This window comes from Pseudogymnoascus destructans (assembly GCF_001641265.1).
Source record: "Pseudogymnoascus destructans isolate 20631-21 unplaced genomic scaffold scaffold_14, whole genome shotgun sequence".
NCBI lineage: Eukaryota > Fungi > Ascomycota > Leotiomycetes > Thelebolales > Thelebolaceae > Pseudogymnoascus > Pseudogymnoascus destructans.
The window spans coordinates 65,489-84,000 of record NW_020167533.1 but is presented as its reverse complement, the minus strand read 5'-3'; the positions used below and the strand labels follow the sequence as shown (position 1 = coordinate 84,000).

At 52.1% G+C, this 18,512-nt stretch overlaps 10 protein-coding genes across 10 annotated transcripts; 7 read left to right on the top strand and 3 right to left on the bottom strand.

The window, feature by feature from the left end:
• The first annotated feature begins 66 nt into the window (after nt 1-66).
• VC83_05518 (uncharacterized protein) lies at nt 67-1,888 on the top strand. Its single transcript, XM_024469139.1, has 2 exons — nt 67-1,002; nt 1,054-1,888. The coding sequence occupies exons 1-2, from the start codon at nt 357-359 to the stop codon at nt 1,614-1,616; spliced, it is 1,209 nt and encodes a 402-aa protein (XP_024322927.1). The 5' UTR covers nt 67-356; the 3' UTR covers nt 1,617-1,888.
• Nucleotides 1,889-1,893: 5 nt separating this feature from the next.
• ALG3 (dolichyl-P-Man:Man(5)GlcNAc(2)-PP-dolichol alpha-1,3-mannosyltransferase) lies at nt 1,894-4,584 on the bottom strand. The gene is made up of 3 exons (XM_024469137.1): nt 4,047-4,584; nt 3,738-3,982; nt 1,894-3,658 (listed from the first exon to the last, which is right to left on the bottom strand). The coding sequence occupies exons 1-3, from the start codon at nt 4,177-4,179 to the stop codon at nt 2,762-2,764; spliced, it is 1,275 nt and encodes a 424-aa protein (XP_024322921.1). The 5' UTR covers nt 4,180-4,584; the 3' UTR covers nt 1,894-2,761.
• Nucleotides 2,267-2,739, top strand: VC83_05517 (uncharacterized protein; the record flags this gene model as incomplete). Its single annotated transcript, XM_024469138.1, has 2 exons — nt 2,267-2,577; nt 2,634-2,739. 2 exons carry the CDS (start codon nt 2,267-2,269, stop codon nt 2,737-2,739), a joined length of 417 nt encoding a protein of 138 aa, XP_024322922.1.
• Nucleotides 4,404-5,169, top strand: VC83_05515 (uncharacterized protein; the record flags this gene model as incomplete). Its single annotated transcript, XM_024469136.1, has 1 exon — nt 4,404-5,169. The coding sequence occupies one exon, from the start codon at nt 4,404-4,406 to the stop codon at nt 4,905-4,907; it is 504 nt and encodes a 167-aa protein (XP_024322920.1). The 3' UTR covers nt 4,908-5,169.
• A 608-nt stretch (nt 5,170-5,777) lies between these two features.
• On the top strand, nt 5,778-10,789 carry VPS15 (Serine/threonine-protein kinase). The gene is made up of 2 exons (XM_024469135.1): nt 5,778-6,145; nt 6,204-10,789. Exons 1-2 carry the CDS (start codon nt 5,935-5,937, stop codon nt 10,682-10,684), a joined length of 4,692 nt encoding a protein of 1,563 aa, XP_024322919.1. The 5' UTR covers nt 5,778-5,934; the 3' UTR covers nt 10,685-10,789.
• Nucleotides 10,790-10,923: 134 nt separating this feature from the next.
• Nucleotides 10,924-12,193, top strand: LEA1 (U2 snRNP complex subunit). Its single transcript, XM_024469134.1, has 4 exons — nt 10,924-11,141; nt 11,216-11,256; nt 11,374-11,634; nt 11,693-12,193. Exons 1-4 carry the CDS (start codon nt 11,063-11,065, stop codon nt 12,050-12,052), a joined length of 741 nt encoding a protein of 246 aa, XP_024322926.1. The 5' UTR covers nt 10,924-11,062; the 3' UTR covers nt 12,053-12,193.
• On the bottom strand, nt 12,194-13,376 carry VMA16 (H(+)-transporting V0 sector ATPase subunit c''). Its single transcript, XM_024469133.1, has 5 exons — nt 13,248-13,376; nt 13,157-13,191; nt 13,014-13,105; nt 12,646-12,954; nt 12,194-12,580 (listed from the first exon to the last, which is right to left on the bottom strand). Exons 1-5 carry the CDS (start codon nt 13,303-13,305, stop codon nt 12,478-12,480), a joined length of 597 nt encoding a protein of 198 aa, XP_024322925.1. The 5' UTR covers nt 13,306-13,376; the 3' UTR covers nt 12,194-12,477.
• Nucleotides 13,377-13,595: 219 nt separating this feature from the next.
• On the top strand, nt 13,596-14,057 carry TOA2_2 (Transcription initiation factor IIA small chain (TFIIA 13.5 kDa subunit); the record flags this gene model as incomplete). Its single annotated transcript, XM_024469132.1, has 3 exons — nt 13,596-13,642; nt 13,712-13,859; nt 13,923-14,057. 3 exons carry the CDS (start codon nt 13,596-13,598, stop codon nt 14,055-14,057), a joined length of 330 nt encoding a protein of 109 aa, XP_024322924.1.
• A 314-nt stretch (nt 14,058-14,371) lies between these two features.
• VC83_05510 (uncharacterized protein) lies at nt 14,372-15,615 on the top strand (the record flags this gene model as incomplete). The annotated part of the gene is made up of 4 exons (XM_024469131.1): nt 14,372-14,820; nt 14,885-14,981; nt 15,120-15,155; nt 15,211-15,615. The coding sequence occupies 4 exons, from the start codon at nt 14,372-14,374 to the stop codon at nt 15,613-15,615; spliced, it is 987 nt and encodes a 328-aa protein (XP_024322923.1).
• GEF1 (glycerol ethanol, ferric requiring protein) lies at nt 15,396-18,501 on the bottom strand. Its single transcript, XM_024469130.1, has 3 exons — nt 18,247-18,501; nt 18,181-18,196; nt 15,396-18,118 (listed from the first exon to the last, which is right to left on the bottom strand). The coding sequence occupies exons 1-3, from the start codon at nt 18,424-18,426 to the stop codon at nt 15,789-15,791; spliced, it is 2,526 nt and encodes an 841-aa protein (XP_024323063.1). The 5' UTR covers nt 18,427-18,501; the 3' UTR covers nt 15,396-15,788.
• Nucleotides 18,502-18,512: the final 11 nt, after the last annotated feature.

The following is an 18,512-nucleotide window of genomic DNA, read 5'->3' as shown; positions in this document are numbered from 1 at the left end:
GGGCGGTCAGCCAAATTGGGGGACTGGGGGTTATTGACGAGGTTGGGCTCAATGAAGGACGATACAGTAGTAGCCTTCTATTATAGACCACCGATTAACAAAGAGCTCTCGAGGACAATACCTCGGGCAACGAGAATGGTCGCGAACGATCTATTGTTTTCGTCAATGAAGAAACGCTTAACACAACCCCGCTGCATAGTATAAAGCTTGCTTCACCCTCGAACATTACAACTTCCAAAACCGGCGACACTTCTTTCATCGACACCTTTGTCGGCAGCAATCAAATCCCACAAAGACCCCCCACAAAGAATATACACCTCTCAAATACAGCACGCATCAGAAGAATAAAAAATCTTATGGAGATGGACCAACTACTGCACCTACGAGACTCGATCCTTGGGTATATCACCCCATCAAAGTATCGTCGCCGCACCACGTTCCCCGTCACTCCCTCACCGACCCCGAACCATACCTCAAAAGATAACAAATGGCACACCGAACCCCACGGTGCAAACACTGGAACGGTCCTAGGCGGTCGGATTTCCAAGAAATACCTCTCACCAAGTGACACCAAGAGGCAGCGTCAAAAATCCAAGTCTGGCGGAAGTCAATCCTCATACAGCGATGCTGAGGGCGAATCAACTGAGCCAGATGAGGCTACAACTCGCACTCCGCGCACATCAGCCGGTGGTCAAACTCCAGCATCACCAACACCGAAGATAATCGAATCCATCGAAACCGACGATACTGAAACCATTTCGCTGGAGGACAAGGTCGGCCAGTTCCTGGAACATCAGAAGGCGGCCCTTGAGGCAGGCACTGGTGGCGGAGATGATTGGCACGAGGACGAACATGCTTTGTTCGAGGAGCTGAGAATGCGCGGGTTGCAGCCTTTGCTTCCGGCGCACTGGAGATCAGACTTCCGCACCGTTCCCCCAGCGCTCTTTTCGTATGATCCCGAGGATACTTTTATCAACTCTGCCTCCGGACATGATTTCAGAGGTATGTTAACTTCCCCACCCCATCCATAAATGCCAAACTAACAATACCTAGGTTCAACCGCGTTGCTCTCCCTCGTCACCCTCGGCAGCCGCGTCCGCAGCGTGATAGCCGGCTCCCGCACCCGCGAAGAGGTCATCAAGAAAGATCTCGAGAATTACATCAAATGGGCCGAATTCGACGGCGGCTACCAGAACAAAGATTACATCCCCATCATCGCCATCGTCGCCAGCACTCCCAGTCACGATATCGACTCCATCTCCAAAGCCATGACGGACAGCCTCGAGTCACTCGCCGCAGAGCACCGCGAGGATCTTCTTCTCGAGGGCTCGGATGGTGGTACCCCTGGTGGTGCGCCGACGCTGTATGCTCGCGTACCACCCCTTCTGTATGGGATTGTCATCGCTGGGGCAAAGGTTATTTTCATCACCTTTGATGCGGCCAAGGAAGATTCCAAGCCGCGGACCATTGCACACTTTGATTTCGATCAAGCTACTATGGATGTATGGAACGGCTTCGCGGTGGCCATCTTGGTCATCTCCGTCAGGAATTACATGATGACGATCCAAGAGCACTTCGAGGATAACGCCATGGAAATTAGCGACCCGGATGCTTGAGATGTTTGCTAAATACCGCTTCTTTGTTCATGCTTTCATATACTGTTTGCGGCGCATTGCTTGGTGGGAGTTTTTGTCTGGCTTTCGGGGCTGGGGCGGTAAATAGCGTCTGGAGTTTTGCTTGTATTGAATGTGGCAAATACCCTAGCTTGGCGACGTTTAATTATATGGTCATAGATTGATGTTATTACGAAAATACACAATCTCTCTCTAGTCAATCTGAAAGAGTTTGAAAATTATGCTAGAGCAGGTTCTCAACTCGTTGTGATGCCCATTGGATTACTCAAATACTGAAGTTACTCTTGAGCAGTTTGTAATACATGATACAGTATCCCCAAGTTCACTCTACAGACCTAAAGCACAAACTTTGGTAATTGTAAAGGCCATGAAGTGAAAAGTTGGGTGGATATTTGGTTCGGTTCAATGCAGGCACCTGGGTGGTTCACTATTCTGCCCTCCAGTATCTTATTGGTCCTATGAGAAACGCCAACGGATACAGCGTTCACAAAACTTTCGTGGGGAAAAGAAGACAAAACAATTCAAACGCAAGAAACGACCCCTCACTACAAAATCGCAAGCCAAATTAGAATTTAAATACGACTACATTTTCCTTTTCCCAAGCGACTAGAATATACACACACATCACCAAAATGGGCCGCCCAAAGCGCAACCTCCAGGCCGCCGCCGACGAAACCTCATCACCACCCCCCGCACTCACACCCACCCAGTCCATCGCCCGCGTCGTCCGCGCCGCCGGCAACAACCTCTACCTCTGTGCCCTCCCCAACACCAAAGAGCTGCTCTTCGAGCTGCCCACGCGCTTCCGCAACACGATCTGGATCAAGCGCGGCGGGTACGTGCTGGTAGACACCAAGGAGGGGGAGGTGCGGGAGAACAAGCTGGGAGGGGAGATTCTGAATGTCGTGCGTGATGAGAGGGAGTGGAGGAAGGAGGCGTATTGGTGAGTAAACCCTGCTTGCGAGGGTGGTGGTGACAGGGCTAATGGACTAGGAATAGGCCGAAGGAGTTCGTGAAGGTGGATCCGTATGCGGATTCGGATGATGAGGAGTCGAATGTGGGAAAGATGCCGCCATCGAGCGATGAGGACGAGGGTGAGGAGTAAAGCCCTGGTTGTGGATGATGGACTACTTCACGTCGTCGCGCGCCCCGGGCCGGATCTCTGCGTACTCCTCGCGCCCTGTGCCCCACCATACGCCGGCGACGGTGAGGGCCAGGACGCCAACGACGACCTGGGAGCTGAGGTCTGTGCTGGGGTATACGTTCCAGGCCCATTCCTGGGCGGCCCAGAGGGCGTATTGCAGGATGGGGTGCATGCCGCTTCGCCAGAGGAGGAAGGGCGTCGACCAGGCGAGGTAGGCGTAGAACTGGTAGTGGAGCGAGCGAGCGAACAGAATGCCAATGACATTTGCAGTCAGAATCGTCGTGAGCACATACTGCGGTGTTACGCGCTGAGAGACCAGGTTTTGCACGTTGCCTAGCGGTTCTTGGAGGCGGAGCGTTCGCGTTATCATTGTTTCGATGGGTCGACCTGCTGTTTTGAGCCAGCGTGTTACGGCGAAGATGGCTAGAACGTTTATATGCCCTAGAAGTAGGGCGGTTGAGAATCCTTTGCTGAGGAAGACTTCCTCGCCGATGAATCGCCAGTTTACTGTCCATTTGAAGAGAAAGACCCTGGAGAACTCGAAGGCTCTCCCGTAATACCCTCTGACATTCTCCAAGGCAAATGGGGTTGAGAAGAGGACCTGGAGCTGAGCCATTATAGTAGCCTGCTGTAACCCTGTCCATACCCCGTTTGTAAGGAGAAACACAATCCCAATGGCTGGAAGAACAAGGAGCAAGCTCATCTTAACCCCGAGACCAAGACTGTAAATTATTGTGCCAGTGGTGTATGCTCTCCTTTGATAGGCGTAAATGGCCATCCACAAAAACAGCACCACGAAACAGTCGTTAAAGCACCTCAGTATATAGATGCTGTGTAATCGTTTCGACAGGATCAGCATAGGGAATATATAAGGCGGCGCCTATTTTTCATGTTAGAAACGCTTCAAAGGGCGAGATCTCACACAATTTGGATGTGTGATCTGGCAAGGTGAAGCTCACCTTAGCTCTCCTATAGCATGCCATTACCCCTCCCAAGGTGAGTAAATACAAAGCTGCAAATATACCCTGGGCTAGTTTGATGTCCCTCCCCTTATCTGTAATCCAGTATAGTCCCGAGTAAATGTAGACATGCACGGCTGGATAGACCAGTGGTCCCGTTCCACCTGCAATCTTGACATAGTCGTGTTCGCCGGATAGGAATTGAGCAACTTGCTGCATGTAGGCTTCCCAGTCAATCTCGGTATCTATCCCCATTAATTAGCATCGTTACAAAACAAATCTTGCATGGGAGCCAGGGCGGTTACATACAAGGCACTTTCCAGATTATCACCAGGCATAGGAGCGCGTCGACCACGAGCAGGATTGGCGACTGCCAGCGACTATGCGCTGGGTTAGTGGCTAGATCTATGGCGCGGCCATATAGCTGCGCAGTAGTGACCATCGTGGCCTCGAGGAGTTTCGAAAGCGCGTTCAATGCAACTTTGTCTTCAGCAGATTGTCCCGCGCCTTGCGAAGCTCGAGATTGGACCCCTAGTCGCAACCGCGATGCTCCGCCCCATCGGCATGCAGGGGATTAACTGGACGTATGCCCGAACAAACTCCGAGGACATACTACCACCATCATAAGCCTCGAATTTTAGACCTTCAATCCCAACAACAACAACAATGTCGACCCCAACTCCACTCCTCAGCGCCCTGCGCCTCGCCTCCCGCCGAACCGCGACCTCTCTCCGTCCCCTCCTCCCAACAGCGCAGCACCGCGCCCTCGCGTCCGTTACGTCGCAACACAACTTTCCCACCCGCGCCCCTGCGGCCCCAGTGCCAATCCCCAGCTACACCTACCGCGCCTTCGCGTCCTCCTCCGGCCGCTCGCCCGCCGACGAGGTCGCAGAGCGCCTGCAAGAGATGTATTCCGAGGCGAAGGACGAATTCGAGATCGCGTGTGAGAGCACGGAGGCGAATGCCATGTATGCGCGCGACGATCGCGATGTGACGAGGGAGGAGCTGGAGAAGCTGAAGAAGGCGTGGGCGGAGGCGATTGAGGGGGAGGGAGAGGTGCAGCAGGAGTTGAAGGGGAGGGCGTTTGGGCAGAGGATTAAGGAGTTGGAGCATGCGGTGATAGCGCTGGAAGAGAGGGCGATAGAGGAGTCATCGAATCAGAAATCTTGATAAGAGCTGGCGTGGGCTATGGAATGGCTGTATCATGTTTTGATAGTGGCTTTGGAGCATTGGCATCATACTCAAATGGCAGGCTGGCGCTGGGAAATGTACAATATTGGACGTTATAGACGGGCATACACATGTTCAGTGTCGTTGATCCGGCATTTCAGGCGCAATCATCTATAGAAGAAACACAGGAAGACGGGCGCTCATCCGCAAAAAATAATCCATACAACATCTTAAAAACACCAACTCAATGCAAGTACAAAACCCCCTTATTCTCGACAATAGACTAAATCCCCCGCTATGTCCCGCTTATTAGGCGTTGGCAGCATTGCAGCCATCCTGTTCCTGAGCAGCCGTCGAAGTTGGCGGGCTCCTTCAGAAGCAACTCATATCATTCTCTCCTCGTTGAAATGACCGACGCTAACAAGCTTCTCTGCCTCGATGAGACAGAGATCAGACAGAAAGATGAGGCAGTAGCCTTTTAGTCATGGTCTAAAATAGGCATAGATTGAAGACGATATCATTTCTGTATGCAAGCCAGTAGCAAAGCGTTCGGTTTTATATGTGTTCGCGTGAGTGTGTCCACTTACCACTCCACAAAACCTCTCAGCCTTACCCCACATAATGGGCCAAATCCGAACTCTGGATCAGTGGGAAACCAAAGGATATGTCGAGAATCTGCAGAGTGATTCTCAAGTTATAGAGAAGAAACACGACCATTTCATATCCCGGCGGTTAAATTAAAATCACGCTTTGTTGTGCGTGAACCACATATCTCATCCCGAAACCCCCTCAGCCTCGCTGGTAGCCTGACGCAGCATCACGATTCGCGTAACCAAATCGGGAGAGCTACGAGCTCCAGGCCAGCCTTCCAGAAACCACCGAACCACGACCCCCCTACACTCACTCACGATAACAGATGCCTCCACCCTAAACATCGCTACTCCACTATCTGCCACGGAAGGGCAAAGAAAAGGCCACCATTTCATGTCCATGGCCGTTCGCCCGTGACGGGTACACCACCGCCGCCATGGGACAGGGCTTCTCGCTGCAGGCGCTCTCGGCGGGGCCGGGCGGCATAGACGTGCCTGAGCTTTCGGACCTGACGTACGAGAAATCCATGGGGTCGGCGCGGTTTATGAAGAGTATACGGGCGCGCCATGAGGATGGCGTAGTGCTGGTTAAGGTTGTCGTTAAGCCGTATGTGATGAAGCTGGACAAGTATAGGAAGAGGATTATCGGTAGGTTTTTGGGCAGCTTGCACGAGCCTATGGGAGAGTTACTAACGGGGAGATATAGAGGAACGAGTTGCGCTGGCGGATATACCGAATGCCCTTGGCTACGAACGGATTATAGAGACGGAGAATAATGGGTACTTGGTTCGACAGTACCTGTACAGCTCGTTATATGACCGCATGAGCACGAGGCCGTTCCTGGAAGATATAGAGAAGAAATGGCTGGCATTCCAGCTGCTCTGTGCACTGCGAGATTGCCATGCGAGAGATGTCTTTCACGGCGACATCAAGAGCGAAAATACCCTGGTCACATCATGGAACTGGCTATACCTGTCCGACTTCTCGTCCTCGTTCAAGCCCACGACCCTCCCCGAAGATAATCCGGCAGATTTCTCCTACTTCTTTGATACCGCGGGTAGGAGAACGTGCTATCTTGCACCCGAGAGGTTTCTAAGCCCAGGTCAAGTGGCTGATCCAAAGGCCAGTATAACCTGGGCCATGGACGTCTTCAGCGCGGGTTGCGTGATTGCGGAACTCTTCTTGGAATCGCCAATCTTCAATCTGAGCCAGCTTTACCAATACAAGAAGGGCGAATATGATCCTCTGACTCGAGTTAACGGCATTGCAGATAAGGATATACGCGACCTGGTGGCCCACATGATCCAACTCGAGCCTGAGGCGAGGTATTCTGCGGAAGAATACCTGAATTTCTGGAGGAACAAGGCGTTTCCAGAATATTTTTACGGCTTTTTGCATCAGTATATGGGCCTGATCACCGACCCTACGTCAGGGCGAGCTCCTATTACCGGCTCCTCAGTAAACCTTGGCGAAGCGGATGACAGGATTAATCGCATATATTACGATTTTGACAAGATATCATACTTTCTGGGCTACCAGAACTCCAGACCAGAAGGAGAGGAACATCGGCTCAATGCGTCACAGTTTAGGCTCCAACTCCTCCCTGTGCATTTAAACATTTCAAACAACGATCACCAGATCTCGAGCTCTGGAAGCCGACCAGAGGATGATGGGACTCTAATATTCTTGACGGTCGTTGTATCATCAGTGCGGAACACAGCACGAGCTGCCACGCGGGCTCGGGCGTGCGATCTTCTCCTTGCCTTCGCTGAACGCCTAACAGACGAAGCCAAGCTAGACCGAGTTCTCCCGTACATGGTTTCGCTGCTGAACGATAAGTCTGACATTGTCAAAGTTAGTGCAATTCGCACACTCACCCAGCTTATGACGATGGTCAAGGTGATATCCCCAGTGAACGCCCACGTCTTCCAGGAATACATCCTGGATCGTATGGCTCCATTCCTCGCGAACACGAAGACAAACCCGAGCCCGATCGTTAGAGCAACGTATGCAGCATGCCTGGGCAGCCTCGCAACTGCCGCATCCCGCTTTCTCGATATGGTGGCAACGCTCAAGGCGGATGGGTCGCTGCCTACGATTGACCCAGAAGCAGATGGGAATGCCCCGGTGCTTTATGGGCTCTTTGATAGCGCCTGCGCGGAGCTGATAGAGGTATTTGAGAGGCACACGAAGGCGCTCATTACGGATGGCGACTCGTCGGTGCGGCAGGCATTTCTGGGCTCGGTCCCAGAGCTTTGCATGTTCTTCGGAACTGCGGACTCGAATGATATTATATTGAGCCATTTGAACACATACCTCAATGGCAGGGATTGGGAGCTAAAGTGTGCCTTCTTCGAGACCGTCGTCGGTGTTGCAACGTTCCTTGGTGGCGTGACACTGGAGGAGTTCATCTTGCCATTGATGGTACAGGCCCTCACTGACCCCGAGGAGTTTGTCGTTGAGAAAGTCCTGCGGTCACTTGGCCACATGGCTGAACTCGGTCTATTCCAACGGTCAAAGACGTGGGAGCTTGTCGATGTTGTGGGCCGCTTCACTATGCATCCGAATATTTGGATTCGTGAGGCAGCAGCTATGTTTATATCATCGTCAACTAGCTTCTTGTCAATGGCGGATAGGCAGTGTATAGTGCTACCATTAATCAGGCCGTACCTGAAGAGCGACATTAGAGACTTCTCGGAGTTAAGGCTTCTTGATGCCTTGAAGAAGCCGCTTCCTAGACCTGTACTTGACCTGGCGAGTAATTGGGCATTGAAGGTTGATCGGGGCGTGTTTTGGAAATCTGCTCCCAAGCAGAAGACATTCTCATTTGGGTCTTCGAATCATACTATTCCGTCATTCTCGGCCAAAGATACGACGCAGAATGCTTTGGCCAAGGTCCCCAAAAACGAAGAAGATGAGCAATGGATTGTACGACTACGAACACAGGGAATGCTGGCTGAAGACGAGTTTAAGCTAGTTGCCCTGCACGAGTATATTTGGAAAACGTCTCATTTGAAGACAAAAGAGCCGGTTAAGCATCCGGAGTATTTGAATGAGGTAATAAATCTGCGAAAGTTCGGCATAACACCCCAGACCGTCATGTTTGACGAAGGATTTGAAGAAGACCCTGGAAGTGGCAAAGCACCTCCAGTAGATGCCGACAAGGCGACCCACACAATCGCCGATGCGTTACTTGATGCATCGCTGACGATAGATGATACGTCGTCTCGGAGGAGACAGAAGGGATATAGCAACCACCAGGCGCGCTTGGAAGAACACAATTCGACACTATCTGCGTCTGATAAAGGATCTAAAGAACCATCTCCTGAGAGGTCACCGCCGGGCAATGCTATGCAAAATGCGAGACAAAGTTCCGCTGCAAACCAAAGGCAAAGGCCAGCTTCTGACCAGTCAAGGGAGCCCCGTAGCAGTGACAGAGCAAGTGATGATGATTCTGTATCGACCACAAGCACTAGACGTGGCGGCCGACAGCAGCCGTCAAGTGGTGCTATGTCTCTCCTCGGCCGGAACGATACAGCCAAGTCCTTCCCTAAAACAAGCACTACATCAACAAATGCTTTTGGCCGAGTTGAAGGCCCATTTAAGGGAACTAGCCACCCGGCAACTGATCATGATCTCATGCAAAAGTCTGAGGAGGCCAAGAAGACGGATATCAAGTATCGCGCCGCGCACACATATTCTGGCAACGACCCTAGCATCCTTCAGATGCTTGACGCCATGTATGTTGAGAATTACCCAGACAACATGCTTGAATTTGGTCCGATGGTTACGCCTGTCAGCCGACGCAAACCCGTCCAAAGAAGCAACGTACAAACAGTTGAAAAGCCATGGAAGCCTGTTGGCATACTTGTAGCGCAGTTCTCTGAGCATTCTGGGCCTATTAATCGAGTTGTTGTGGCGCCAGACCACATGTTCTTCCTTACCGCAGGCGATGACGGGACAGTCAAGTTGTGGGATACCGGCAGACTCGAGAGGAACATCGCACATCGGTCACGACAGACTCATAAGCATGCGGCGGGGGCTAAAGTAAAATCATTGTGCTTCATAGAGAACACTCACTGCTTTGCAAGCTGTGCAACTGACGGGAGCGTCAATGTTGTCAAAGTCGATTTTGTATACCGGACTGGTGTCGCCTCTGCCCGGTATGGAAAGCTCAAGGTCATCCGCGACTACCAGCTACCAAAGGACGAGTATGTTGTTTGGTGCGACCACTTCCGCGTCGAAACGAGCTCTGTATTGATGTTAGCGACCAATAAGTCGCGCATCATTGCTCTAGACCTGCGAACCATGACGATCCTCTACGAGCTGGAGAACAACGTACACCACGGGTCCCCGACGTGTTTCCTGGTGGATAGAAAGCGGCAATGGATCTTAATCGGTACTTCTCATGGCATTCTTGACTTATGGGATCTAAGATTCAGGATTCTGGTACGAAGTTGGGGAGTCCGAGGCGCGACCTCTATCAGCCGCATATGCTTCCACCCATATAGGGGGAGAGGTAAATGGGTATGTGTCTCTGGTGGGAATGCCCATGGAGAGATAACGGCATGGGACCTGGAGAAGTTTCAATGTAGGGAGGTATATCGTTCAGGAGGCGGCGAAGACAGACACCCAAGATCTTATGACCCTTGGCCGGTTGACGACGACAAGCCAGAGGGAATTCTGGAGCGCTTTGTAACTACACATGACCTCACTACAAGTAATGCGTCTGACCAGGGAGCCTGCGCTATGGTCACAGGGACAGATGCATACGAAGATGGCTCAGAGTTGAAGTATGGGTTCATCATTGCTGGTGGGGCGGACAGAAAACTACGCTTCTGGGATATGGCAGATTCAAAGCACTCTGAAATCCTTAGCGGGCTGGAGATTGATGACCCCCGGCCTGTTTACACGATGTCGCGACCCACCACTGGACTCATAGTGAATGTTGAAAGGCTGCCTCGGCCACAACCCACGGCGCCAAATGCAGCAGCTGGATCTCGAAGTTCGTCAAGTAATAGCAAGGGCCCGGACAAAAAGTCTTCGCGGCCTACGGTGATGTCGTTGCATCAGCAGTTGTTGCTCAGGACGCACCTTGATGCGATTACTGATGTTGCATTGATTGAGGTTCCGTATGGAATGACGGTTTCTGTGGACAGATCTGGGTGCACATATGTCTTTCAATGAGTGTTTAGGAGTACTGGAGACGGAGTTATAGATTTGCATGGGGAGAGTTGCGCAGAGGTTGTATAGATACCAAGGAAAATTTAGTGAAATTTTATTATACAGTATTAGACATGCTCTCTGAAGAATTGGAATTGTGATACTGAAGTTATCTGGGTTACTAATTCATCCTAATTAGTACTAGCTCAAATTAATTCATAATTTTGAAGCTATCATCAGGCGCGGTCCAACCTTCAGCCTTGCCGAAAACCACGAGACACCACAAATCCCACCGAATCACCCGCGCCCACACCCTCCACCACTCATTTCCGCTACGATCCGACTACTCGCATGCCATCGACACTGAATCTACATAGGTAAACGTCCAGACAAACCGCAGCAATGCGCCTCACCACCGAACTCATCCAATCCTCCCTGTCATACCTCAATCCCCTCAAAGAGCGAGAGCTCGACCTGCGAGGTGCGTTGTCCCTGAGAAGAACTGATACTACACTTTGAGGCGAGCAGAGTTGATATCGATACCTGGGATTGCAGGTCACAAAATACCGAGCATCGAGAACCTGGGTGTTGCTGGCGTGAGTCCTCCACTTCCCCTCCCCCCATGTGGCATTATACGTCATATTGGCATTCATTGGACTTGGGGTCACATACTACTCCCAGATGAGAGAGAGCTATAGACTGACAGATGCTAGCCACAAGATGCGATCGACTTCACAGACAACGACATCCAGCTTCTAGGCAACTTCCCCCTCTCCCCGCGCCTCTCAACCCTCCTCCTCGCCCGCAACCGCGTCGCTCAGATCCAGCCCTCCGTCGCGCAATCGATACCAAATCTCATCACTCTCATCCTGACATCGAACAACATCGCCGAGCTAGCTGACCTCGACGCCCTCGGCACACTGCCTAAGCTCACGCACTTGGTGCTGATAGAGAACCCTGTTACACGGAAAGAGGTAGGAGCTCTCGCCATTATAGGAGATATCTGGGGTATGAAGCTGACGAGATGAACAGCACTACAGACTCTGGGTCCTCTTCCGCTGCCGCGCCGTCCGCTTCCTCGACTACCGCAAGGTCAAAGACGCGGAGCGCAAGCAGGCGGCGGAGCTCTTTGGAACGACATCCGAGCCCTCGGAACTCGCGAATAAGATTATGGGCATCAAGTCGCGGACGTTCGACGTGCCGTCTGCGAACGGGGCGGCGGCGGCGTCGAACAAGAATTACAGGGTTAAGTTGACGGATAAGGAGAGGAAGAAGGTGGAGGAGCTGATTAGGAACGCGAAGAGCTTGCAGGATATTATTAGGCTGGAGAAGGAGCTTAATGAGGGAAGGGTGCCGGTGGGTGCGCAGGGTGCTGATGAGATGGAGGAGTAAGGGGGTGGGGTTAAATAGTCCTTTGAGGGTATGCATCTGGGGCGTTTATAGGAGGGTCATGAAAAGTATGGCGTCGGCCGGGTACGTTGAGAGTCTTTAGACTGTAAATTATGATCTGAGACGCGCAATGCTAAGAGACATAATATGACTATATATTCCATCCGTGCCTGGCTACATTCTTGCAGGAGGGATAATGTTACAACTCTTAATTGTATAAAATAACTGTGCTGCATGTAGCACTTCATTTCCATGTTTGCTGTCCCCACGGACTGACTTTACTGTTACTATACTGTACATCGCTGTCTACCGAACGCCTTCCTCGCCGCCAAGATGTCCAAATATGCACTCTCCCCCAATCGCTCTTCCAGTGGTGTTTTCACAACTATGCCGCCTCTCCACTTATGTCCTATATCCCCTCCATCTCCTCACTTGAACTCCACTGCGCGTTGCGAGATCAATAACCCAATGATCAACCCAAATAGTCCCAGCACCGAACTGAAGATCTCAATGACGAGAATCTTAACAAATCTGTTCCCATATTAGCAAGAACCCCCAAACCCGGACCTGTACACCCTTCCCAAGGATAAACTCACAAACTCGGATCCGCAGCATCAGCCAGAGCGGCACCGCTACCGTTAATCCCGACGCTCACACCGCAGATGAGGTTGCACATGCCAACAGTAAGGCCACCCCAGAACAGCGCGTAGCCGGTATAGTAGTTGCTCCCCGAGTAGATGGCGTCGCCCTCGACGACGTTGATCTTGGACGAGAAGACGATGGACATGATGACGCCGTAGATGGCGACGACTTCGCAGAAGATGATGGAGATGAGGTTCTTGGTGCGGATGCGCGGCGCCTTGACACCGCCACCGAGGATCGACGAGCCGGTTATGAAGATGCCCCTGTGAGATGAGAGTTAGCGGGTGTGAAGGCAAAGATGCGGGCGAGGGTGGGTGGTTACCATGCGGCGCCGATGACAGAGAGGCCAATGGAGAGCCCGATGCCCAAGTCTGCCCAGGCGTAGGGCGAGACGTCTTCAAGGAACTGTCCGACCTGGATATGGAGTTAGATACATTGCCCATCGTATGCTGTGAAAGAGTGTACATTGAATGCTTCTCCATCGCCAGTAAGGAGCATATCTAAGCCGCATAGGTTAGCTGCCTGGACCTCAGGGTGTCGAGGGGTTGAGTCTTACAAAGTCCAATCACCGCGAGGGTGGACGTAGAGCCAACGACGCCATATGTAATACTCATTTTTGCAACGCCTGGAGCTTGCAAAAACAATATGAAAGAGAGTGGCGGCGGGGCGAGTTGGTGAAGCTCAGCTTCGATATCGAACTCGCTGTACAGGTATCCCAAGCTTGGACGTCGCGAATTGCACCCTTGTCAGCTACAGGCGACCGTACAGACTTTTGGGCCACACAAGTAGCGTGCGGCTCTTTGCTGACTAACCGCCTCGTTGCCTTTCACCCCGCCTCATCGAGACTCATCCTCTTCTCTTCTTTCCGCAACGTCCCGTCATTGTCACCAGAGAAGACATCACGATGGCAGCGAACGCCAGTCCCTTTTACGAGCTCTACCGCCGTAGCAGGTACTGTGACGCTCTTCACCGCAGCTCTACTTCACCGAACTTGGAGTGCTAATGCGTTTGCCTTGGTAGTGTCGGGAGGACTCTGATGGATACTCTCGACGAGCTGATCGGAGAGCGCCGCATCGAGCCGCAGCTGGCGATGAAGATCCTGAGCCACTTTGATCGAAGCATTACGGAGGTGCTGCAGGATAAGGTGAAGGCGAGGATGACGTTCAAGGTATGGATGGCTGGGAGGACATGGCGGCAGCAATTGCAATGGTACTGATGAGGGATGGTATAGGGACACCTCGACACCTACCGCTTCTGCGATGAAGTGTGGACTTTCCTGATCAAGGACGTGACATTTAAGATGGACAATACGAGCGTTCATGCGGACAAAGTCAAGATCGTGAGTTGCGGGACGAAGAAGGATTGAAATGCGTAAGGCTATGGCGAACGAACACGAAATTGCATATATGTAGGATGGATTAAGGCTACGAAGAGGATATCGTTCTTCATCTTACGGCGGGAGTTACTGGTCTAAAATGGGACATGGAAAGGAGGGCGTTCGTGGTTGCTGGCGGAAATAGAAACGTCACATGGTGTGACCGAGTCCACCTGAACTGAGACGGCTGGTAATTTGAGATACCAAGATATGGTTGTAACTGCATAGACAGAAATATACACAAACTATCAAAATCTAAAGCTAGAGAATAAACAAACCATTCGTGATAGTATTTACCTCTGAATATGCACAACACCGGCACACCCTCGACTAAGTCCCCAGCGCCTCTCACCAACCCCGCAAGCCTAACTTACCGCCGCCAGCCAGAAACAGTGCGTACGTCAGCGTCAGTACCACCGGGTTCCCACCACCACCCACCCACGTTCCTCACCACTATCCCCATGGCCTCCGCATATCCCTCCAGCGCAACCAGCACCTCCTCCACCATAGCACCTCACCCCCAACAAGCCCTACGCTCCCGCAACCTCCCTCCAATCCCCGAATTCACGTTCCCGCCGTCCCCCGGTCCCGAGGACAGCGCGCCGCCGACGACGCCGCGGGTAAAGCAACAGAAGGGGGAGAAGGAGGAGAGAGACGAGATGGCTATCTCGGATTTGAGTAGGAAGGCGCAGTGGATTACGTTTGCGCTGTCGAGTGGTGCTTGTGCGGCTATCAATGGGGTGTTTGCTAAGCTGTTCGTCGTCTCCCCTGATGTCTGGGTAGATTGCGATTACTGATTTGGGGGCGTGGTGATGCAGGACTACTACGGAATTGACGACGACGTTTGCGACGTTTCTTGCAGGGCTTATTAATTTGGAGAAGGGGGAGCAGGCGTTTGAGTATGCTATTCGTGCGGTAAGTTTCCTTCAATTGCTCGGTGATTTATAGAGGCAGGACAAATTGTAGCCACCAAGGTTATTAAATTGGCTATCTGGACCCCCGCGATATTTGAGCATCAATCTCGGAAACTAGCAGCTGACATACCCTCTCTAGATATTCTTCGCCCTAAACCTAATATTCAATGGCATCGTAAGGCCCCCCTATGTCACGCTCCACCCTCTCCATTCTAACATAGACCCCCCAGATGTGGACCCTCTTCACCAAAGCCCTCTCCCGCTCCCCCTCCACCACCCAAGTCGCCATCCTCAACACCTCCGCAAACTTCATGATCACCGCCATCCTCGGCCTCGTCATCTTCTCCGAATCTCTCCCGCCCCTCTGGTTCGTCGGCGCCGCGCTGCTCGTCGCTGGGAACGTCATCATCGGCCGCCGCGAGGAGAAGGAGCTCACTGTCGCGGGCGAGGACGCGCACCGCACTTCTGAGGAGGGGAGCGGCACATATTTGGATGCTGGTGAGGGACAGGCTTTGCTGGCTGATGATATTGAGTTGGAGACGGATGGCGAGGACACGAAGCCCGATAAGCTGAGGGACGACGAGGATATCCTGGATTTGGAGATGCCTCCTGATGAGTCGAGGAGGGTCGGCTAGTCGTGTGTGATTGGGTTGTATAGTGTCTGGCGTTCGATACCTTGGGCTTATAGATTGTACATATATAAATTTCGTTGGCACCCCTCTAAGGGCCTCCGTGGTGCCTGTAGCTAGTATTTCGTGTAATCGAAGGGGGTTAGCTTATCCAACGTTACTGTGGCGTATGCTCGTCATCATATACGGTTCAATTCCACCCCGTCGTCTGGTACATCCTCGGTGCCGTCCATTATCCCCGTTCGCCGCTGTCCATTTCCCCTTCTACTCACATCGCTATTCAGTCGGATCCTCCCGCGACTTACTGTGGCCAATTTATCACTTGCCCAGGCTGCTCCGCGCAAGATGAGGCCCCACAGCCACTCCTCTTGACCCTCCACAATGCCTCTATCATCGACCCTCGGGGTTTCACTCGCCTCGGCCTTGAACTGGTACTTGAGGCAGTCCTTCACCGTCACAAGACCCACTAACTTCCCACGGTACTCAATAAGTATCACACGCGGCCCAATCTTGCGGAACATATCCATGACCGTCTCAAGCGGGAGGCGTGGGTGCACGCTTACGGGCGTAGGGTCGACGAACCGTGAAAAGTCGACGGAGGAACTGGAGCCATCAATCGTCACGGCCGGCGTGAGGGGAGTAGAAGGCGTCGGAGGGGCGAGGGAGGCAGAGGAGGCAGGCGCTGCAAAGTAGCAACGCGCAGTGGGGAGTACCCCGCTGTGCTTCTTGATGCGGTCGACAGCGTACCGCAACTCGGTGCGGCCAATGTACCCGACAAGGATTTTTGCGTGCCGCTCCTCGACAACAGGGAAGCCTTGGAACTCTCTATCGGCAAGGACGGCCTCGACGTCCGCCATGGTGCAGCCGGTCGTTGGAAGGGTGACGGGGTCAGACGTCATGACCTGCGAGACTGGGACACCAAAGTTGTGCTCTTCTTTGTTGTTTAGGAATGGGAAGCCATTAAACCAAATCATCTGGTCGGCGATGCCGCCCTTTCCGAATAATTCGCCAACAGCCTTGGTGACGCCGACAACAATCATTGTTGGTAGAATGTAGGTAAGAGCCCCCGTAAGCTCGAACATAATGACCACCACCGAGACGGTGATGTGCATGATGCCAGAAAGCGCCGCAGCCGAGCCGAGGAAGGCGTAGGTTCCAGGGGTAATACATGGAAGATCGGGGTCACAGGCGGAGAAAAATGCGGAGGTAGGATTAGCATCATGAATGGCTTCGACGAGTATGCCGACAGCGCGGCCGAATGATGCGCCGATTGCCATAGAGGGGACGAAAATTCCGGCCGGCACTTTACAACCATAGGAAATGATGACCAGGCTGGTGCGGATGGCAGTGGCAAGAATCAGAGAGAAAAACATAGACCACCTATGTTTACTCTCGCAGAGGCCATGGTAATCTTCGCCGCCTTCGCATTCTTTGAAGAGGATTTCCATGGACTCAGTCATGTCGATGCTCAAGAATATGCTCGGAAAGCAGATAATGGCAGTACCTACTGCCAACAGCGTCGCCTCGAGAACCCCATGTTTCGACAGATACTTCTTTCGGAATGCCTGAGCCCTCAGATTCCATTTAATGACAAACGCTCCATATAAGCCGCCGAATATGCCGATGATGATATAGAATATCACCTCGAAGAAATGCCATGATCGATCATATCTGACCTGAAACATGACGAGCTGGCCTGTTCTGAAAGGGTTCATGGCAGATAGAACTGCTGTTGCTACCAGGCAACAGAAATAAGTACGCCACAAAGTCTTCAGAGGAAAGTGCGGAGACATCTCCTCCAAAGAGAATAACACGCCACCTATAGGACTTCCAAAGGCGACTGCGACACCTGCAGCGGAGGATGCGCTCAGAATCTCCCGAGTCTTGGAGGCATTGCGCTTGTATTTGTCGAATAATCTTGAAATAACATTTCCAGTGCACACAGCATAATGTACGCTGGGGCCTTCCTTTCCGACTGATAGGCCAGATGCGATAGCGAGAGGTAGGCCGATCGACTTGATGAGCAGAGTCCACCAGCCCAGGAAGCCTTTCATGACGAACCCAGCGATAATGCATTTAATCTCCGAGATCCCAGATCCGGCGGCGTATGGCGCAAAAGACTTGACCAATGTCGCCGATGTGAAAGCAAATATCGCTCCTGTAAGAATATACATTAGGTAGTTGACGGGGGCCATCGAAGTCCATCTGTGCCATTGCGGACACCCATTATCTTCTCCCCAGCAACAAAAGTTCTGGTTCAGGTAAAAGCCTGTAGTACAATATCCAAGTTTGATATCCGACAACCATTCTGTGATGATGTTTAGGAATGCCGCATTGAGGCCAATCGCCGCACCTATCAAGGTGACAACAATCCAACCCTGGCCTGCGTTGTATGCCTCCCATAGCTGATATCTCCAGCCAGCCCTGCCGCCTCTTGTAAAGAACCTCGCATTTTCTCGCCGTCGCGCTTCGCGTCTAAGTTGTTCTCGGGCAGCATCTTGTACCCAATCTGTAGATCGTCAGTTCGGCACACCGGGCGGGTCGCGTGTATTAATAGACAAAGCTACGAACCTATTGTTGTGAAATCCTTGGACATTATCAGCTTTGGTTTCATATGGCAAACTGGGGCAAACGCACCTCATATCGTTTTATCTCTTCTATTTCCTCATCTACCTGGTGTTCTGCTCCGGTTGGAGCTGGGCCTCCTTCGCCCAGGTCAGTCGCACTGGAGACAGCTATGGATATCCGACTTGCGACTGATGGGCGTCGTGGGCGCAAAGTTGTCATTGAAGAGAATGATGCTTGTCGACTGTTCATAGATACGACCTATATAGCCATGAGGAAAGAGGAAAGAGCAATAATAAATGGACATGAGTGCCGTCGAGAAATATATGCCGCGTACA

What these genes read in the sequence shown, in the direction of transcription:
- ALG3 (XM_024469137.1), bottom strand. Translation starts at nt 4,179, where the DNA reads ATGGTCACTACTGCGCAGCTATATGGCCGCGCCATAGATCTAGCCACT. An exon ending in GATAATCTGGAAAGTGCCTT is followed by an intron (nt 3,983 to 4,046) that starts GTATGTAACCGC and finishes TAATGGGGATAG; the next exon opens with ATACCGAGATTGACTGGGAA. An exon ending in CATGCTATAGGAGAGCTAAG is followed by an intron (nt 3,659 to 3,737) that starts GTGAGCTTCACC and finishes CATGAAAAATAG; the next exon opens with GCGCCGCCTTATATATTCCC.
- VPS15 (XM_024469135.1), top strand. Translation starts at nt 5,935, where the DNA reads ATGGGACAGGGCTTCTCGCTGCAGGCGCTCTCGGCGGGGCCGGGCGGC. An exon ending in GTATAGGAAGAGGATTATCG is followed by an intron (nt 6,146 to 6,203) that starts GTAGGTTTTTGG and finishes GGGGAGATATAG; the next exon opens with AGGAACGAGTTGCGCTGGCG.
- LEA1 (XM_024469134.1), top strand. Translation starts at nt 11,063, where the DNA reads ATGCGCCTCACCACCGAACTCATCCAATCCTCCCTGTCATACCTCAAT. An exon ending in GCGAGAGCTCGACCTGCGAG is followed by an intron (nt 11,142 to 11,215) that starts GTGCGTTGTCCC and finishes CTGGGATTGCAG; the next exon opens with GTCACAAAATACCGAGCATC. An exon ending in ACCCTGTTACACGGAAAGAG is followed by an intron (nt 11,635 to 11,692) that starts GTAGGAGCTCTC and finishes CGAGATGAACAG; the next exon opens with CACTACAGACTCTGGGTCCT.
- VMA16 (XM_024469133.1), bottom strand. Translation starts at nt 13,305, where the DNA reads ATGAGTATTACATATGGCGTCGTTGGCTCTACGTCCACCCTCGCGGTG. An exon ending in CCTCGCGGTGATTGGACTTT is followed by an intron (nt 13,192 to 13,247) that starts GTAAGACTCAAC and finishes TATGCGGCTTAG; the next exon opens with ATATGCTCCTTACTGGCGAT. An exon ending in TCTGTCATCGGCGCCGCATG is followed by an intron (nt 12,955 to 13,013) that starts GTAACCACCCAC and finishes CTCATCTCACAG; the next exon opens with GGGCATCTTCATAACCGGCT.
- VC83_05518 (XM_024469139.1), top strand. Translation starts at nt 357, where the DNA reads ATGGAGATGGACCAACTACTGCACCTACGAGACTCGATCCTTGGGTAT. An exon ending in CTCCGGACATGATTTCAGAG is followed by an intron (nt 1,003 to 1,053) that starts GTATGTTAACTT and finishes AACAATACCTAG; the next exon opens with GTTCAACCGCGTTGCTCTCC.
- GEF1 (XM_024469130.1), bottom strand. Translation starts at nt 18,426, where the DNA reads ATGAACAGTCGACAAGCATCATTCTCTTCAATGACAACTTTGCGCCCA.